Source organism: Chironomus tepperi, unplaced genomic scaffold (genome assembly GCF_022539635.2).
Source record: "Chironomus tepperi strain 1889 unplaced genomic scaffold, CSIRO-AGI_Ctep_v1 contig_298, whole genome shotgun sequence".
NCBI classification, from domain to species: domain Eukaryota; kingdom Metazoa; phylum Arthropoda; class Insecta; order Diptera; family Chironomidae; genus Chironomus; species Chironomus tepperi.
In genome coordinates, this window is record NW_027226420.1 from 3,265,396 (window position 1) to 3,286,444 (window position 21,049).

The 21,049-nt window shown below is 33.8% G+C and overlaps 1 protein-coding gene across 1 annotated transcript in view; it reads right to left on the reverse strand.

Moving 5' to 3' along the window:
* Nlg3 (Neuroligin 3) overlaps positions 1 to 21,049 on the reverse strand; it is a 112,137-nt gene that overhangs the window by 58,806 nt on the left and 32,282 nt on the right. The window contains exon 3 of the mRNA XM_070642541.1: positions 7,852 to 8,015. Within this exon, the coding sequence (XP_070498642.1) occupies positions 7,852 to 8,015 (164 nt within the window). The remainder of the gene's footprint in view (positions 1 to 7,851; positions 8,016 to 21,049) is intronic.

Genomic DNA, 21,049 nt, shown 5'->3' on the forward strand with positions numbered 1-21,049 from the left:
AGTCCTAAGACAGAGCCAATATTCAGGATTGAAGCCAATTTTTGAGGTAGGGGATGACTTTAGGTAGTTGAAATTGTTCCCAAAAGGAAAGCAAGATTTGACACCCAAACCCTCTCCACATATATCCCCCTGACTACACCCCCGCCATCACATGCAGCACTCAACTTACGTAATTCAAAAAATTCTGAAAATATTCTCAAAAGCTCACATTTCGTGATTTCCTTACATAATTGACTTATTTGCATGAATTCCCAAAATAGACCAAGTCTGAAAATTTATTCAAATCGTATCCATCAATCCCACAGCAATAAACCCACACACAAAAAAAAGCATTAATCCAACTGACAAAATGCATACAACAACCTCAACCTTTGCAAATAAAATTGTCGGAAATAGAAAAGAAGTTGCTAAAATTATGCAAAAAAAGCTTTGCGCTTGAAAATTGTGTTCCTGCTGCTGCTCCTCAAGATTAAACTTTCTTAATAAGAAAACTTTTACTGGTGCTTTTGCTCACCGTACACACCGAAAAAGAAGCACAAGAAAAGTTCACAGATTTATTGCAAAATTTTACATTCGATGTAGTTGAGAGAAATCGATAATTTAATCGACAGATTCATAAGGGAGGTGGGGGTAAGGGGGTCGTTCAGTTATTAGGTAACATAGGAAGTCTTTAGTGCCTCATCCTCCCCTCCTTCCAGCTTTGTTATTAGCCTCTACAGACACAGAGCATGCGTTTAGGAGCAGGGTAAGCTGAGAACACGTTCGCATGCATGTAAGCTCTTGAAAGGATGCTCTTTGCCGGCTAAAGAGCGTCAACCCCCTCTCCAACCCCTCATCTCTATTAGGGAAGCTTTTATAACGTCACGTAACACCCGAACAACTCCCCCATTACAGTAATAATTGATGTCAAGGCATGGAAATGAAGCATTATCATTGCTCCATTTCCTCATTTCATTACATTCCAACTTAACCTTATAGATTCATATAGCACAGCAATATTATCAATGACATCAGTAAATATTGATTTTAAGAATTTTCCCTCGATTTCCTCCTTCCGTTTTTTTTTTTAGCTTTCGAAATATTTTGCACAAATAAAACGTGAAATGTGCAAACCAGAAAAATAAAATAAAAAAAAAACTTTTACCATCGCTTCTGCAACAAAATCCCATCAGTAAAGTTATTTTCCGTATGTAAATTTATAATGCAAAATTAATTTTCATGCAAACAAGAAGGAAACGATCATAATCGGAGTGAAAAATTTATAGATGAAAATTTCTGTTCAAATACTACTGTACGTACAGCATAGACTCCATGTTAGTGAGGTTTAATGAATTGTAAAAAAAATATAGAATTTAGAGAAAATTTCTCAATAAAAATTTATGAGTAGATTTTTAGAAGATGGAAGCAATAACTGGAAGAGCTTTTTATGTGATGGTTAGGTCATGTCGAGTTTTAAATTCTATCCTCTTATCAGCTTTGCATTATTTCGATATTTTATTGAAACATTTGAAGCGAATGAAGCATTCATAAAATTTTAATTATTTATTTTTTACACAAATTTGCTAAAATTTCCAATTAAAAGCATAAAAATGGACAAATTTTGGAAATAATTTGTTAAATATGAAGTAGAATTAGCAGGGGGATCTATTGTGAAGGCACATCAAATGAAGTCCGGACTAAAGAAGAGACGCATTTTTGGACTTGTAGAGTCCGAACTGCCAAAGTCGGCAAATGTCATATCAATTCTGTCTCGAATAAGACATGAAAGAGTCAACCTTATGAGCTGAAGACACTGTCCTTTGAAGGATCTATTGTACCACACCCTTTAGGACTTACAGTTTATATCAGATACCCAAACCATTTACACTAGAGCTCTTCATATTTCAAGAAAACGATTATGTCATATGAACTGATGTCCCAGTTACAAATTCGTGTACACAAGGTTTTGTCAATAGAATCATTCAGATCCTAGTTGTATATCCTTGTGATATACCTCATTACCTAACAATCGAGGGACAATATGTGTCAAATGACCTCAAAACTGCACCCAACACACGAATCTAGCTTCTAAAAAAGAACAGCGATATGGATAAAAAAGCTTTGATAATTAGACATAACTTAGAATCGAACTCTGGATCTTTGGCACGTAAAGCCAATGCTCTAACATTTAGACCTCTGATACACTATTTACTCTACTTTTAAGGTAGCTTATCCCCTTTTACTATCCAGATGACAATATAAAATCACCATAAAATCAATTGCTGCTGTCAACAACTCTCAATAAATCCCAAACCCTTCAAAAAAATCGCCTCTTTAAAACGTCAAATAAAATGCATCTCCTCTCTATGAAATTAAATGACATCAAGCATTTTTTTTTTTGTTCATGTGAATTTTATTGTCAATTTGTTGAAAAAAAATTTAATTTGCATATCAAAATGAAGAGGAAAAAAAAATCTTTATTTGCCATAAATTCAAAGCGACAGCAGCAGACACAACACACGAAAAAAGAGAGTCATGTGAGTGCAAATAAAAAAGGAATTGAATCGGGTAAAAAATGGCACAGCACACGCGAACCGAACCTTTATTTTGTATTGCACCTCAAAAATTCTATGCATTTTAAATTTAAAGCTGATTGTCGTTTTTTTTTGTCTGGATGCATATACATATGTATTTATACCTCCTGCACCATTATAACTGAGTCAATGAGAATAAAAATGAATTTTCCTGATTTCCTTGATAAATTATAAATTCATGTGCGCTTGCACATCCCCCGTTGTTCTCGACAAAACTTTAAAGTGTAAGTAAGTTAGTCTAAAATATTAATTAAAGCGCATTTTCATATACCATACAATGAGTATATTATTCATAGATAAGATTCCGAACAATAAATCACAAAATAATCTGGGGATAATTTTTGTAGGAAATGCGGCGTCAAATCCTGATAAATTACGCACATTAGAATGAGATTTTAAATGTTTCCCTCAATTATTTTTGAAGCCGTCTACTTCATCTCTTTTTAAAAACTCTTTCATGGAGCATGCTTCTGTGCCTACATTTATTTTTCTAGAGTGGATAATAAATTTTTAAAAAGGAATTATAATTGAGGGTCTGAAGCATTTGCTTGTATGGATTAAGAGGGGTATAGTTTGTCAACTAATTACCTTCTGTCTCAGGAGCATTATTTGTTGGAATTGTAGTGTCACTTGACGGCAGACGATAGAGTCAGTGGTTAAGATTAAAGGCATGAATTTTGATGATTTAACCGGATTTAACCTAAAACTAATCTATTAGATCCGCAGGAAATCCCAGAAATTCATTTTAATTATTTATTCATTTATCAATTAATTTTTTGGCAATCACCCTGACTTTTTGGGGCTGTTCGCTTATTATATTACTACAAAAAGGGCTTTAAAAGTCCAAATACTTTCCATGACTGTCCCTAACAGACAAAAAGATACTTTTATGGACCGCAGTGATATATTTTTGTATCATGAAAGCATGTTCTTTGCATATTATGATGTTTTTCAACTGTTTTCGATGCAGAGACCGGGTAACAGAGCCTACTCCGGTAGTCTCGGTCCCAAAATTGTGTCCTTACTCTTGTACAGTGGAATACAATCAAATGCACCTTCCATGTTTCACAAAAAATGCCAACAACCGATGAAATATACAAAATGTATAGAAATTACCCCTGGCGCCTTTACTAGGATAGTACGCAAAATTGTAAAAAGTAACTATTTTTAACTAATTATAATTAATTAATTTTCAAATGCATTTTAAAAGAATTAATAATAACAAAACAATGATGGGTGTTTTTGACTTTTACCCCCAGGCGCTAAGAGACTTCAACCTGTCTATTCTGTTTTGCAACCTTTGTCATCAAACTCTGAAACTAGCACATCGAACAAAGCAACGGAAATTTAAGAGATCGATGAAAAATTAAGTAGCTTTAAGGGTTGGAAGGGAGTGGCAGGGGGTAACAATTTCATTATGATGAGATTCATGATTGATTCAAAAAAATTTGAAATTTAAGTGAAATTTTGATTCATTATTTCATTAAAAAACATTACAGTGTGGTAAAGGTGAGCTCCAAAAACACAATTATACCCTTACATAATTCGCTCACCTAACCTAAAAATCAAGCTAAAAGTTCAAACGAGAAGTAGAGAAAAACTTTATTATTTTTTGTTCATAATAAATGTTAAAATGATGAAGTTTTTTGCCTGTATGCAATCATAATCATAATAATATGAAATTATAGAATATATTCTTTTTGTCTTCATATTCTACAATGCTGGTATGTTCTATGCTTCTCCTATATGTGATGCTTATAATACCACATTTTTGCTATCTATATATGAGTTTGGATGGGATTATATGTCGAGAGAAAAAATAGATTTAATTTATTAAAATCATAATAATAATTTCATATATGAAGGAATTTAATAGAATATATTGGATCTTATCTATTTGGAGCTTATAAAAACATCCGGAATATTTTTTCCCATCACTGCACGCACATTATAATGAATCAAAAATTATAACATTTAATGCATTTTTATGCTCAATATCAGCATCAGCAAACTCATCATGATAATTTGATGAGGCGAGATGTGCTCAATAAATGAAAATTTATTTCACAAATGCGCAGCATAAAGCAATCTCTTCTTTTTTGGTTCAGTTCTACATTCTACGGCAGGAAAAACAGCCATGCATAATAGAATTTTTCGCATCACTTTATTTTAATCGACCAATAAATTAAAATGATGAAGTTGAAAACATTCAAAATAGTGAGATGTGCAGTATATTAGGATTCTCTCTTTTTTTGGCATAACTTATTGCTTGGACTATCAGATGATGTGCAAACATTTTGACTGAGATATTTGAGATTGAGTTAAATTAATTAGTTTTTATTGAGGCTATAAATGTGTATTTTTTTGAGAAGAATTTTGTGAATTTTTGAAGATTAACATTTTTTTGGTGAATTTTGATATAATAAATTGGTAGATGTGGTGCTAAAGCTGATGAAGATAGCTGTTTTGATTTGATGTGAAAGGCCGTAAAAGAGTAGAAGGTGTAGTAAGAAAGATGCCTAGAGCTTAGTGAGTCCCTTAGAGATCAAGGTTGCCTACAGTTGCTCAAATCAATCCAGAAAGCACAACTGGGACACTAGGTTAACATAAGAGTAGTGAACCGCCAGATTCTGTGTGGAACAGACACCATGATATACCGACACTGACTCAATGTTATAATTCTTTCTAGCACTTTTGACTATTCTGAAGTTATTTAACCCAATTTACATCACAATGGTACTACGCTAAAGAAGGCCTAATCTACCTCATACAGCTCACAAAACACTTTTGAACAGACAAGACGGTAAAGTATTGCCGGCTCGTGAAGGCACAGTAACGGCTAATTTAACTATTTTTAAGACAAAAATTGGAGCGTGCAGCATTGTATCACCTCAGTTGAATGATTGAATGCCACAAGACTGGAAGATGAAGTTCTAAAAATTTAAATGTGTATCAAATCTAATTCCTAAGTGACTTTTGAATGTTTCTAAAATGAACTACCCCTAAGACCCCTCTCATCTGCACCATCCATCTCCCAAAATACTGCGCCATTACCCCAAACAATCCTCCATTCTTCATTAAATTCCATCCAAAATTTATATTTTATTTTTATTTCTCGCTCATTTTATATCTGTCCAAGTTGGATGCTGATAGCCATGAATGCATCTGACTACATAGTGACTACTGTTTATGTCCTACACATAATTTCATAATACATAAATATGTATATTGCATTTTATTGTAGCGTAAATGACTCTGGCCGTTTGCACTAGAATTTAATTAAATATTTTTTTTATTCCATTTTTTTTTTAATATTCAACATTGCAAAATGCATTATTTTATCATTCACAATGCAACTGAACATACATACATTATTTTTTTTTTAATGCACAGAAGCACAGAACAGTCAGTTTGAATTGCATTATTAATTCTTCTTTTTTTTCACTATTAAAGGCAAGTCTAACATTAAAGGAAGGCAAAAGAGATAGTGTGAAAATTATTTCAAAAACAGGAATCATAATTAGAACTGGATACGCCCCCTCCATCCTCCCATTTTTTTTATTTTCACTTAATTTCACAGTTTTATTTTTATATTGTCGTGAATAAAAAAAAACGGCAACGAATTGCAGTTCCAGTGCAATTATTTTCATTAAGTACTCAACTCGTAATTACAAGCATGTTTGCTTCCACCTGCTATTACTGGCATTTATTGAGCATAAAATTGCACTTAAAAGTGTTTGAGAGGGAGCTATAATCGAGTAGAAAGCAAATACTAAATTGAATATATTGTATATACAAAATTTACTTTCGAACGTTTAATTTGTAGTTTTAATGACTTAAAATTTATATTGATTTTTTTGAGAATTGAGAATGAAAGGTGGAAAGGTTAGTGACATTTGGGGATGTCAAATGCTAATGATTGACGAAATTTGATAGCATTTTGAAATAAATTGAATTCAATTGTGGGCTTTTAAGTCATCAAACAGAAATGTAGTCAAGGGACGCCTCCAAACAGAAGCATAGCCAAGACTGGCCTCTGGAGGATCCTCCAAAATTCAAGATTTGAAAGAAAATCGATCAGGCCATAAAATGTCATTGTTGAGACAGAAACAGAAGTTTGCTACACCGCCTTTGGTTGGAATCCTCAACAGAAGCGTCATTTATGAGCTACAAAAGCTACTTGCCGCTGAACAGTGATTTAAGAATGTCAGCTTAATCTAAGGACAGACGATTTGTACAAACTAGATGATAGAGTCAGATGGAAAGCTTTTTCTTGAAATCTAAGCTTTACATACGGTCATGGTTGCAGTAAGTTAGTAAATAAGCAAGTTTCTCTCTCTGGCTACGCATCTGTCCTCTAATTTCATAGTCTAAGCTTAAAAATAACGATAATTTAGTCATAAAGGCTATTTTATCCATTATTGACCTAAGGTGGACTTTATTATGGTCAAAAGCAGTTGTGTCATATTTCCTGGCATACCTTGGTGATTAGCCTCGACTGAAACTGTTCACCACTGGTCCATAGAATGAGCTATAGTATTAACACTTAAATTCTAATCTTATCAACTGTGGATCTTAGTGAAAAGTAAGATAGCATTCACTCAACACTCCCCAGTCCAAGATCAGTACACGTTGCCATCATGAACAACGTAACTAAATACATCTGAATGAATCTATTCCCATCTTAAAATCTTCTCAAATGTTTGCCCTACTGCGATATGCACGAAAATTAAAATATTTTAATTGAGTTAAATTCATTAAATAATCTCCATGGTCCCACAAGATAAACACTGTTTTTTAATTACGTCACACAACAAAACAAAGAGGTATGAAAAATGAGAAATTTGCCTCGTCGATAAAACGTCAGCAAAAAAAAAGAAGAGTCAAAGACGACTGCAAACAAGCATCAAGTAAAGATACGTTTCAAAATTTTTTAATTGCAAAAAACACGAGATATATCCCTCAAGCAAGTCGACCATGGATCCCATGGATAATCGAAAAAAAAAGTGAGCATAATTTAAAAATAATAATAACAATAATGAGCAGCAACACCATGGAATCGGGTTGAATTAGGAGCAGAAGAGAAAAATTTCTGCTTACAAAAATCATCATCGTTATGGATGCTAAATGAGGGATGCTAAGGGCAACAATAATATTCATCTCATTTTTTAATTTTAATCCCTTGCACGTTCACATCCTCCCCAACCACAGCTATACGTTCGATAAAATTTTCTCACTAACTTGATTAATTTGATAGAAATAAGAAGGAAGACCTTACCTTGAATCGGAGCATAAATATTTAAATACAGGCAATCTTCAGATTGATTTTGTAGATGCGGCAATAGACGTCGAAGATATTCTAGTCTGCCTTTTGGCATTCGCTCTAATGCCTCGGTCTCATTTGATATGTCTGGCAATCGTTGAGGACAAACTGCGCTGAATCTGCAAAAAAAAAAATGGATGAAATTCAATTATAAGGAATGGAGGATGTAATAAATTTTTAAATTATTTCGCAAAAATATGTATATATACATAAACGAGGAGATGGAAGTGTGAGCTGGAATTAAAGTAATTAAAAAATTTGTTTTTCCTCTCGAGCGAGGCACACAAAAAAAGGGGTTTTTAACAATTTCAAAAGTGTGCACTTTGCCTAATGAGTTTGCGATTCTTGAGTTAATATTTTGCTGTGTTTCTGGTAGGTTAATTAAGGTCGTGGAATGATTTTTTTTGTTTTTTGATGCTATAAAATTTTATGAGTTTTGATGGAAATTTGGCAGATTTTTTTGACTTTTCATACTTAATTACTTTGGTGGGTTTACAGATTAATTGTGATCCATGACACTTTGAAAATAAACTTCGTCATCAGGCTAGAGTGACGCTGACTTGGTGTAAGATTCGATATTAATCCAGGACCATGTCAGTCTGGAGTCAAATTTTGGAGTGATAAACTGACTTGTGTTATTCGGGATGATTATTAGATTCGTTTTCTAACCACTAATCTAAAGAAGACTTACTTTTACACTATTTCTGACTTGTTACAGCACAAAATGAGAATTTTGATTGAAAATCGATTAAATTTTGAAACTTTTATTAAAAATATTAAAAATGGTTGCTGTAATTATTTCAAATTTAAAATTTTGACGATCTTTCACTGCTATTTTGCTGGTTAATGACTTTATAACTGCTAAACTTGACGGGAAACTTTTCTAGTTTGCAAAACTATGGCTCATTGATACTCAAAGTAAGCTCCGTGTCAAGGATGGAGCCAGACTTTTTTTTCTCAGGAAAAACCTTAGCAAATTAAAGGATCTATTCCAAAAAATGGGTTTGGCCAATAAGCCTCATTGCTGAATACTCCCCTGCTACGTACCATGCACACTAGTGTGTCGCAGAAACCAGCATATATCGTTACAAGTATCGAGACAGCCCTAATTTGCACTAAATATTTGCTTAACTGTGTTAAACTTGAAGAATATTCAGAAATATTGCTATAAGCAGCTTCCCAGCTTCAGCTTCATATTATGAATCTCAACTGTACTCAACAAAATCCTCTTAAGCATTAATATAAATGCTAACATACAAAAAATCTTGAAAAAACCAAGTATACCAAGCCACAAAACGCACATCCGTAGAAAGTCTCAAAAATGCAAGAAAAAACAGTAATTATCCCCTCAAAATACCACACCCTAGACACCCATCCTCAAGTAAAAAAAAATCAAGCACCTATTTCAAGAAATTAACGAAAAAAAAAACGTCATTCCATCACAAAAGTGTCATAAACTCAATGTTTAAACGCCTAATAAGCATTCTTTTTAACTCCTCAACAACATCATTAAAATATCAACCACATCCATCAGTCATACCTTCACCCTCCTCACTCATTCATGATGCGCTTAAGTGAAAAATATAATTTTTTTATGTACTAATATACATCATCGTTAATGGAGGCTGCAAATTAAGTTTCAATGATTACATTTTACAACTTTGAGTGCCATAATCTTCTTAATTGTACCACATAATAATATTTCATCGAAGCAAGTATGCACGAGCAAGCATCGGCGGGAGACTCACTCAATTTTTTTTGCGCGCGAAAGAAAATTGGCACAAAAAGGAAAAGGCAAGAAAAAATGTACTAAAATTGGCATTTTAATTAAAATTGAGGACGTAAAATGTGAAAGTGAGATGAAGCGTCGATGAATTTGTAAGGAATGATTTTTAATGTGTAAGATGGATGTAAGGAGCAAGTTTGGGGTGTTGATAATGTGCAAGGTGTGATGTATATAGTTATGCAGTTAAATAAGTGCAAGATCAGAGTTTGAGGTTGTGGAGTCTGCAGTTTAAGATTTTTGACTAGAACATACAGATCCAAAGTAGCTTATGCACTTAATTAACCTCCAATGAGTTTTCAGAGTGTGGAGTTTAAGTAGGTTAAATAGAAAAGCTCATCCACAGTCCCTAAAGTCACAAAAATTACTACTTTTTCAGCATTTTCAATAATTTTCAACATTTCAATTGAAGTGAGCAAACTCAGTGCATGGCTTCATACTGAGAGCATACTCAGATCATCCAAATAGGGTTGGAGTGTTTGATATCTTCCCTACGGACACGTCCTTGACCTTGACCAGTCCCCAAGAACACTTTTTAATCCATTTTACAATCATGTATGCTATATCGGTCCAAAAACTAATCTGTTCCACTCAAATGTGAACATACATGCTTAAAATCGACATGGAGTAAATCAGGAGAATGTCCACGTGAAGAGAATGTCCACCTGCTCCAGAAATACCTTTCTCATCTCCTATAGCAATGGTGGGCAACCTTTGTTCTGCAACACACTGGTATGTCTCCAAAAAATGATTGAAAATGTCATGAATCTTGCATCGTGTGCTGTTTCAATCGAGGCTTATCATCAAGGTATGCCAATAAAAATAGCAGGTTGCCCACCACTGCCCTACAGTAACTCAACTTAATTCCAAAATCACAACTTCCATTAAAAATACTTAATCAATTTTTATAGCTCAAATATGAGTAAGTTATAATAGCTTTCAGCAGCATATAGCAAGTGTTCCCAATCATAATCCATTTTTCTATTGCCTGTTCCTCCTTTCATCTCATCACGGTCATCAAGGAGATTTTTATTTCTTTTTTTAGAATCGACCCTCGATGCCTTGCATATTATAGCATAAAAGTTGTATCATTATCATCGCAATTATTACAAGCCATAAGCTTCAAAAACAACAAAGTAATAAATCAAAAAAGGAAAAAGGAAGAAAAATGAGAAACTTTTTTAATAACAGTACTATATACAGCATAGCTCAAGTCATGCCATGTCGTTATGATTGCTCTAATGTATGGATTGTGCCCTAAAGGAAATGAAACAATAAACAACAATGCGTTCCATTCGGCTTAGTTATAATACCAGATTTTATTAAGATTCTTGTCATTGTCAGGACAGTCTTGTGAATTACATTAATATTTTCGGCTTGTCACTCCTTGCAGCCACAAATGAATATAGAAGGGCGACGGGTTTTATGATGATGATGTTTTGATAGGTCAAGGATTAATGAAAGATTCTTGATCTAAGATGAAAAACTTGTTATTCTGTCGTTGTAGTTGTTGTCTTTTTTTTGGGGATGAGCAGGATGTTTGGATGGAATTATCAAGGACAGATTTTTAATTAAAAATTAAATTATTCATGATTTTAAATTGAATTTAGCGATTTTGTGGTAGACAGCTTATTTCTCGCGACATACTTCATCCCGACCAATGGGATAATTTTTTAGTACATCCAAAAATCCAAAAATATTTATCCCGTCCAATGGGATAATTTTTTAGTACTTCCAAAAATCCAAAAATATTTATCCCGTCCAATGGGATAATTTTTTAGTACTTCCAAAAATCCAAAAATATTTATCCCGACCAATGGGATAATTTTTAAGTACTTCCAAAAATCCATAAATATTTATCCCGACCAATGGGATAATTTTTTAGTACTTCCAAAAATATTTATCCCGACCAATGGGATAATTTTTTAGTACTTCCAAAAATCCAAAAATATTTATCCCGACAAATGGGATAATATTTTAGTACTTCCAAAAATTCCTAACATAACCTAAAATTCTTCAATTTTAGTACAATATTTTAAATCATCCCAACATCAAGCTATTCCACACCCCCCATCAAACTCCACACTCAATACATCATAAACTCAATTCACATAACATCCATTAACTCAACTTAAACTATCACAATCCAAGACTATCATAAAGACAGCATAAAAATGTAAAAATTGTCTCCTATCTCCCTGAAACTTAACAGGAATGACAAGAGCAATAAAGAATCTTTTCCAAAAAAATACATAATTTCTACAAGCTTTTCCCATTCTCTTGGAAAGCATTTTTCATGTTTCATAAAATACAAAAAAAAAGGAATTCTTTTAAAAAACTTTAAACAAGAAGATTGCTGGGAAACATATAGCTTGTGACATAAACAAAACATGCGAGAATTTTAGCCATAAAGAGTTGTACTGGATTGTAAATTATTTAGGGAGATGAAGAATTGATTTTGGGGAGATTTGAGCAGTTTGGGTGGGGTTTTGATGGATTCGTGGTTACGATTATTGAGGGAAAGCCGCTTGTTGAGCCGCTTATTGAGCAGAAGTAGCCGTTATAGCCCGGAACAGAGACCTGTTCAATCGCTTTATTAACGCCCTACGATTCACAGTGGATCAATAGGAACCAATCATCAATCATTATTGAGGGGATGCCTAAAAACTTTCGCCGTCCATCTTTTGTTCTCTTTTTGTACAAAATTCTTTAATTTACTAGGGTTTGGGTCCAGATAAATATCTCATATTCAGCGGCCCAGCTCTTCATAGTTGCTAGTGGCTGTTTGGAGATATCGGTCTCTGGTGAGAGTCGAACCCATGGACTCACTTTTGAGTGATGCAGATATTCGGTATGTTGCCTAAACACAAAGCCATAGAGGCTTGACCCTCGTATTGGCAGATTTGCTTATATATGACTTGATGCTGTAGTTTCTAATCTGTTCAAGCACCAATATAGTGTGTTTTGTCTATATTAAGCTACTATGTCCTTAAGGATTGTTCTTATTACTTATTAGACCCACCAAATGACAGAAGCCTTATCTAGGCTACATGAGTTAATTCCTTCTCAGTCCTTACAAGACCCCACAAGGCCTCATTCCCTCTCTACAGCTCTGAATATTGCACCATAACCTTCATACTTTACATAAAAATTAAATTATCGCCAATTTGAGTTTCTTACAACAACTTTCGCTTCCATAAATCACAAGCTACAGCAATAAAATTTAATGATACAATACTAATTACACCAGAACATACTTCAACGACTCTTTGATGTGGTTATATGTATGTCAACTAGTATTTTGTGGTTATTCATAGAAAAATTCCTTTGTTCTCAAATAGCTCCATATCCACCAAAGTGCGCTTTCATCAAAAATAAATATGTCAACTCCAACATGCTGCTTGTTTATTATTTTTTGCCGTTCTTTTTTTTTCGGCGAAGGAGACGAAAAACTTTTCTCAATAGTTTTGTTGATCTTGGCAACATAACCCGCTTAGTTGAAAATTCTGATTATTAGAGAACAACTAATGAACAACTTTTCCTTCCTTCCTCATTCCTTATTAATTTTCTCTGTCTTCTTCATCTCTTCCGATGTGTAAAAGCAATAAATTTGAGGAAAGCAGCTCGCGAGTGAACGATCAAAGTGGAAACGAGTAGAGAGAAAATGTATGGCATTTTAAGTACAAATGTGGATGTTGTGTTTATGTGAAATTTGTATTTTTTGCCTCTTTTTGTGAAAGGGGGATTGTAGCTTGGTGGAGGGAAATTAGGGAAATTTTGAATAGTTTTGGTGATATTTGATTGAAATTCATAAGATGTGGTGGAATTGGTTGAAAATTCTCAAGTTGAGGAGAAATTCGACTAAAAAGTCACCACGTGTGGTAACATTCAACAGAAAACTGACCACTTATGGTGAGATCAAGTCAAGAACTCACAATTTGTGGTAAAATTTAATTAATAATTCACCGTTTAGGGTGAAATTTAATTAAAAGCTCACCATTTTTGGTGAAATTTAAGTAAAAACTCACAACTTTTGGTGAAAATTAACTAGAAACTCAACATGAGTGGTGAAGTTTAACTAAAAACTCACCACTTCTGGTTAAATTTGACAAAATACTCACCAATTGTGGTGAGATCAAACTAAAAGCTCACCACTTGTAATGAAATTCCGATGAAATTCACCAAATGTGGTGGAAAAATTAGTAAAAATTCACCATTTTTATTGAATACTTGACTATAATTGGCAAATCATCTCAAATTTCATCAATTTTGATGGAAATTTTTTTAAAATCCACCAATAATAGAGCTGAAAATCTGATTCTAATTTCATATGGACTCAAGTTGACTTTCCCATCCAAATCCTGCGTCGATTTCAAGCTTTTCCTCAAAACAATCATAAAGCTTCAGCCAAAAACTTCCCAAACAACAACTCACAAAACTAATATAAAAATTCATGCATCTTCCATCAACTTGTACTTCCCCCAACCATCATCGCAACAGTTTTTTTTCTCTTCCTTTCCACGATGAAAGGAACTAAATGGTAGGAGCGAATGAGTGAATGAAGATGAGGGAAGCGAAAACAAAAGAGAGTAAATGCCGCTTTTTTTATGCATGTTAAAGGGGGGAGAAAATGATTTTTTATGTAAACTCTCTTCTTGTTCAAATATTTTGTATATATACACATCAATTTCAAATTTTTTTTTTCCCTAACTTGTTGTTTCTCAGCGTTAAGGAGTAAAAAAGACAAAAAAAAAATAAACGAGCATATTTGCGTATCATATAAAATATTTATAAATAAAGTGTATGTACGTATACACATATTAAGGTTAAAAAGATTAAATTTTTGTTTTAGCTTTGAAAATAAAATAAAATATGAAGTAGGAAGTCTTTTTTTGAGAGTCTGCCTTATGGGGGATGTGCGGAAATTATGGAGCGATTTTAGACTCCCGTTTGCTGTCTGGAATGCTTTGGGCAATTTGGGGGAATTTTGTAAATGTTTACTAGCTTTGTAGGGGCATGGGAAACATTTATGGCAGTGGTGAGCAACCTGTGTGCCGCGGAACACTAGTTTGATGTCAATAGTCTTTAGTAATACCATGAATTGTATGCTAATTGCGATTAACTTGAAGCTAGGTCACCAAAATGTGCCGCAAAAAATAAAAGGTTGTCCACCACTGATTTAGAGGTTGCGTAGGGTCAATGGGTTCCAAAAGAGTGATGAACGTTTGACTCCTATACTCCACTCTGCATGTTATGAACTGCATGATGTGTGCGATTAAGTTGAGACTAACGTCCTAAGAAAATCGCGAAAAATAATAGGTTTTCCACCACTGATTTAGAAGATTTTTGGTGGTCATTGGGTTCCAAAAAGGGGACACGATTGACCACCATACTCCACTCTACATTGAATACGTCACTGATGCTTTGTACCATAATGATGGAACACAATGTGCGTTCCCTATCAAAATTGAACTCCCTTCTGGTACCCCTAAGCCAGTGGTGGACAACCTGTGTAAGCAACCTGTGTGTCATACTAGAGTTCCAATCTGTGTGCCACACTCGAGTTCCACTCTGTGTGTCTTAGGAAATTCCACGAACCTCAAACCGTGTGCAATTTTAGTCGAGGCTTATCACTGCTCTAATCGTTACGTAACTTCCCAAAACCCCCTTAACGGATAAAGAAGCATAATTGAAATTTGTACACGTACATGACGGTACAACGCGACATATAAGTTTATTTTTATTACATGTAATTTCCTAAAAAGCAAAACACAATTATATTTTTGGATGTAAAAAAATAAATAACATACTCAAGCTCCTTCCTCTCATATCCGATAACATTGCCTGCACAAGCAATCATTGGACACAATTTCCTGATAGCAAAAATCTCTTCCACATTAATAGTTATTTGAATATTTAATTTGTATTTTAACATCTTGCGTAAGTAATTTGATAAAATATTAATTTTAGGACATGACATGAGGCACAATGAGGTTGAATAATTGTTGTTATCTATAAGTTTGTGCTACTTTGCATTTATTACTGTCTCGTGTAGCTCCTTAACATTATTAAAGTATTAGAATCAAAAATTTATTGAGAACTTAGTTCCAAAAACTATCAAAGAACTTGACAAACTTTACAACAAACTTTATCATGTCAAAAAAGTACCGAAAATAGCTCAAACTTAAATTAAAAATTAATATTTAATCATGAAATTCCGCAGGCATGTGGGTTAGTGTGGCTGTATGTCAAACTTTTTGTGTGTGCTTTATATTATGTATCGTGTATGCATATACACGTATTAATAAAATGAATGAGAAATAATAGCTTTCGGATATTGAAACGTACTAAATTATTTCTGGTTAGCAGTTTTTCGTTGGGATTTAGAAAAAGTTTTTTTGAGTAGTTTGGCTGTGCAATTTATGTAAGGAAATTGATTAATAATCTAAAAAGTTTGTTTGGAGGATGATTGAGTTTGGCGTACGTTGTCGTATGCTGTATTGTAGTTCTTGGATGTATTTATATTTTGTTGACTAATTTAAGTATATTTGCATAATGAATCAATCTTATGAGGCACATGGTGCTTGAAGGAACAATATTGACACACAGAAACAACGATGTACTGTCTTCATGCAAGTTTCATGTACAAATCTGGCTTTATATTAGCCAGATGCCAGCCTTATTCCAGATTTTTCAACTTTTGCATTTATTGGAGCATTCTTAACCGGTTCACCACAAAGGGTGTGGTACAACAGATTTTAAATCGCAGTGCCTCCAGCTTACAAGGCTGGGCCCTTCACGCTTAAAGGTCCACTGCGACAAATTCAAAGACAACACAATAAGTTGCAAGCATTTCCATCAATTTCTATCTAGTTATCACGAGTCGATTAATCAACTTTCTTGGCTGGAGAGCACGGGAGCCCATTGCCGAAGTCATTTTGATAACCCAACGACTGTTTTAACGCGCTACAGTTCACAATGGGTCAATAGGAACCAATCATCATCATCAACGACTTTGTTGTGTGCCACTCGGATTTATAGATGAATCATATGCTTAATGACGAATTTAGAAGTTCAATTGGAGCCTCATTTGTATATCATACAAATTTAATACAATGATTAGTTGGGAAATTTCCAATTTATTCCGAAAATCAGCTTGGAATTTCCCATCATTAAGTTGTTTTTCCAAATAACGATCCAAAATATTCGTTCTAATTAATAATACAAACTTAAAAGCTTAGAAGCCACCGCAACCCGCAGAAATCCTTGTTTTATAGATTATATGATATTAATACTTAGTCTTCCTTCAAGTTCCTTATTCATTCATTCTTAATAAGTTAAAAGATGAAACAAGACCGCTAAATTGAGCTTCATTGGATTCCATAGCATAGCATCCAATTGCTATAGCAACAGCCATTCTTATCTCATAAATTTCCCATTAACTCCACGTGCTTCAAACTCATAATTCATTCAAAAGTACAAAACAATCAAAAAAAATCAGCAACATGTCAAGTACAGAAACAAGATAAGTCGAAAAAGAAAGTTCAATCGTGAAATAGAAAAGAGAAGCCACAGATACAAAAGTAAAGTGCTTTCTAATAAAGATTGAACTTTAACATTTGGCAAAACTTTTCACTTCTCAATCTTGATTTACTGCTGGATCTGAATAAATTGAATTTAGTAGCATTGAGTTAGGAATAAAGGAACGAAATGGCATGGAGATTTTGTGCAAAATGGCTTGAAATTTACTTTACAGACCTTCCATTTTTTTTTTGTGTGTGTTACTTCTGGTTCTGGTTTTTTTGCAGCATTTCAATTTTCATTTTTCCACAACAAAGAAAAACTTTTTCCATTTCTTTTTCATACAAAAAAAAAATCAATAATTTTCCTTTTATATTCTTCTTGTGTTTTGCATGATTTTTTTATATTTTATTTCATGTACCACACTTCCTTCCCACTCCCACGAATGTGTCTGTTTGGTTTTCTAGATGCTGAATACGTATTCCATAAATATATCGCTTTTACATACATGTAAACGTCACAAGAATGTACATTACATTTGGAAACGATTTGTGGATGCAAATTTTTTTTTTGTAGCTCTCCATCGTCATCTTGAAGACGTTTTGTATACGATGCAGACAGGGATGGATTTGGGGATCATCCACATTCATTGAAGCTTGGAAATATGGAGAGGGATTTCTTGGGGTATTTTGTACTTTTTTTCTCAAAATAACGCTGGGAAGGCCATATAACTCATGGAAAGTGACTGTTAAGTGAGACAGTGCAGCACTTGGTATTGGTAAAGGCCAGCCAGCGATAGAGATGCCAATTAAGAGAGGCCATGGATCAAAGTTGATCTCTGTACGGCCAGCTAAGCAGTAAGTTCTCAAAAATTGATTTTACTTGCCTTAACCAACAAAGAGTAGCTGTAATGCACAGAATTAGATCTTTGTGGTTCTATATACAGTTTATATTGAGGACAGAACCACCCTTTTGAAGACAGTCTACATATAGGCAGACAGCCGTGTATCTACAACATACACGGGGAAATTCGAAAAAGGACAAGTCAAGAAAACCTTCTGCCAAGTTTCGAACCCATGTTCGCTGGATCAGTCCAGCAGAAATTAGATGCCGAACTGCTAAGCCAATCCACCACCAAGACACTTTAATTCATGACTCCAGTATCAACAAAAACACCACAAATCCATACCATTGCTCCATCTACACTCAATATTCCCTTTCTATCCCAAAAATCCACCCCTGCCTTTAAGTATATAGCATAGAAAATTCATGAAATATTTATTACTGTGACGAAAATAAATTAAATTTCTTATTTTTTATCTATTTCAGTGTTGGATATTTATTTGTAGAGGAATTAGAGCAGATAAATGAGATTCAAGATGTATCTATTTACATAAAATGGATGTAAGGTCATGGCTTGTTTATGCTTGTTAGTAATGTATTGAATTAAGAGTGTTTCTGCATTTTGGCGTGGGAATTGAATTCGAATGCAGAGTTTTGAAGATAGTCAGTGGCCTTTATGTTGTTTAATGTAGACTGAGTGTACGGGTGTGATGAGGATGAAGAGAAGGTTGATGTCCTACACTCCTCGGCTGTCTTTGAATGAATTTCTTAACTTTGTTAGGGTGTTTTAGAGACAAAACTCCTAACTGACTTTCGAAGAACGCATATAGGGATTAGCAGCTGTTAATGAAGACAGTTAGTGTGCTATCTATAGGAGTTTATGGATTACTATTGAATCCTATGGCTCAAAGTGCCTAGACAATGACCTAGAGCTTGAAGTCGACTTGGAGTTTCCCAAATAGCACAAATCAGTTAATCCATACAAAATCTAACCTAAAATCTGTGTGACTATGTAAACGTACCGAGTTCTGTTCAGCTCAATCCAGCACCACGCCAGAGTCATGCTGGTATTCGGCTGAATTTCATATCTATTGACTGACTTGTGCTATACAAGTTTGTATGAAAAACTCGAATTCATATAAAACTCATGTCCACTTTGAGCAATAAGTAAGTACACCACATAGTGTCGGGTAGTTATGTCACGTACCCTCAAAATTGCCTGTAAATCAAGCCATTTACATCAAAATCATCAATAAATTCACTTAATTTTAAACTTCACATCCAACTTTCCAACTTTAAAACACATTTGATTAATTAATTGAAACTTCAAGTTCCTCCAATTGAAATGAGAATTCCAAGAGCTGAATAAATATGTATAAACTTCAAGAGCCATCGCTTAATGGAAAGCACAAGCGGCGGAATAAAATTAATTCAACAAAAATTGAGACGAAACTACAAAAAAAAGCGAAGACTTTATTCCGTTTTAAGACAATTTCTTTGTTTCACCACATTGTTGAGAATAAGGATGTAAAGAAGAGAATGGAAATTAGGAACGAAAGAAAAAATCAAGGAGGCTCAAAGTATTTCAATAAAAAAAGCGATTTGACTTGAAATTATGTGTTGAGGCGAGGCAAAATTAGTTTTTTTTTGTCGAAAAATTGTATTTCCACCATCCGCGGGAAACTGACTGTTCACTTCTGTATTTAATGAGATTTAAAAGTGTCAAGCCCAGCTTTATTTTGAAGTATTAAGGAAAATTAAAACTTTTAATAGCCTAATAAATTATTGCAAAATAATTGATGATGAAAAATGTCGGAGGGCTGCAAGATTTATAGTTTTAAGATCTGCTATGGATTATGGGTTTTGTGAGTTTAATGTTGATTTTAATTTTAAAGTGAATTGGAGGAGACAAAGGCAGCTTTAATTGATTTATTGAGGAATACATGTGGAATTAAATCTCTGAGTGACTTCTAAATGGTCAAATGGAGCTTCTAAAGGCAACAATCTAGTGAAATGGAGCTTCTAAAGCGACACAATCTAGTGAAATGAAGCTTCCAGAGCTGCATAATCCAGTGCTAAGTACTAAGAGCGTCATGGATTTGGACTCTGAATTAGCGTTCGTCCAAGAGTTGCAGTTCTGTATTTCCTGCAGTTTTGGGCTGTTTCTGTTAGTTCGTCCCAAAGCTGCAGGTCTGTTCAAAGTTGTAGGTCTGCAACGAACCTTAATATGAATTGATCCTTAATGCATATATTAGAGTTCAACCTTAAACAAACTAAGGAGTCATAATTTTAAAATTTCAAGTACCAAGAGTCCTTGATCCTTCATTTTACTGCGTTAATACACTTCATACAGCTCAAAATCATATCATCAACTTTCCCAACAAATCATAATTTTGAAGATCAAATGTTAATCAGCTCTTAAATAATTAACTTTCATCTTTATTTCCGTTAGTTCCCCTAAAAATTCCCTCAAAAAATCCACCATCAAACTTCCTTTTATGAAGATAAAAAATTCATTTCATAAAATAAACGATTTGAATTTATAATTTCTTCTTTTTCATAAATAATTAAGTGCCTAGATGATGAAGGAAGGAGACATTAAAAAATTGTCCTATTTACAGTTTCACACACACACAAAAAAAGTTGCTTCTTTGCTCTTTCGTTTGGAAAATTAAAAGAAAAGAAAAAGTTTTGCTTCATCATCAACTACCCCATCCCCATCATCATTCCAGTACGGACGAGTGACTGAATATTAAATTTTTTTTGCAAAAAAGCCAATTAAATTTTTCAATGACGTCATAATATTTTATGATTGTCATTTTACCTCCAAAGATATGGTGTGATTTTTATACTTTATTTGTTTTTATTCCCCAGGCGCCTTACACATCGTCATCAAGTCATTTTGATGTTAAAATGATGGAAGTATGTATGATGTTTATGAATGAAGTGTGATGGAAGTTTTTTTTAATTTGATATAAAATTAAGTGTCGAGTATTAAATTGAAAT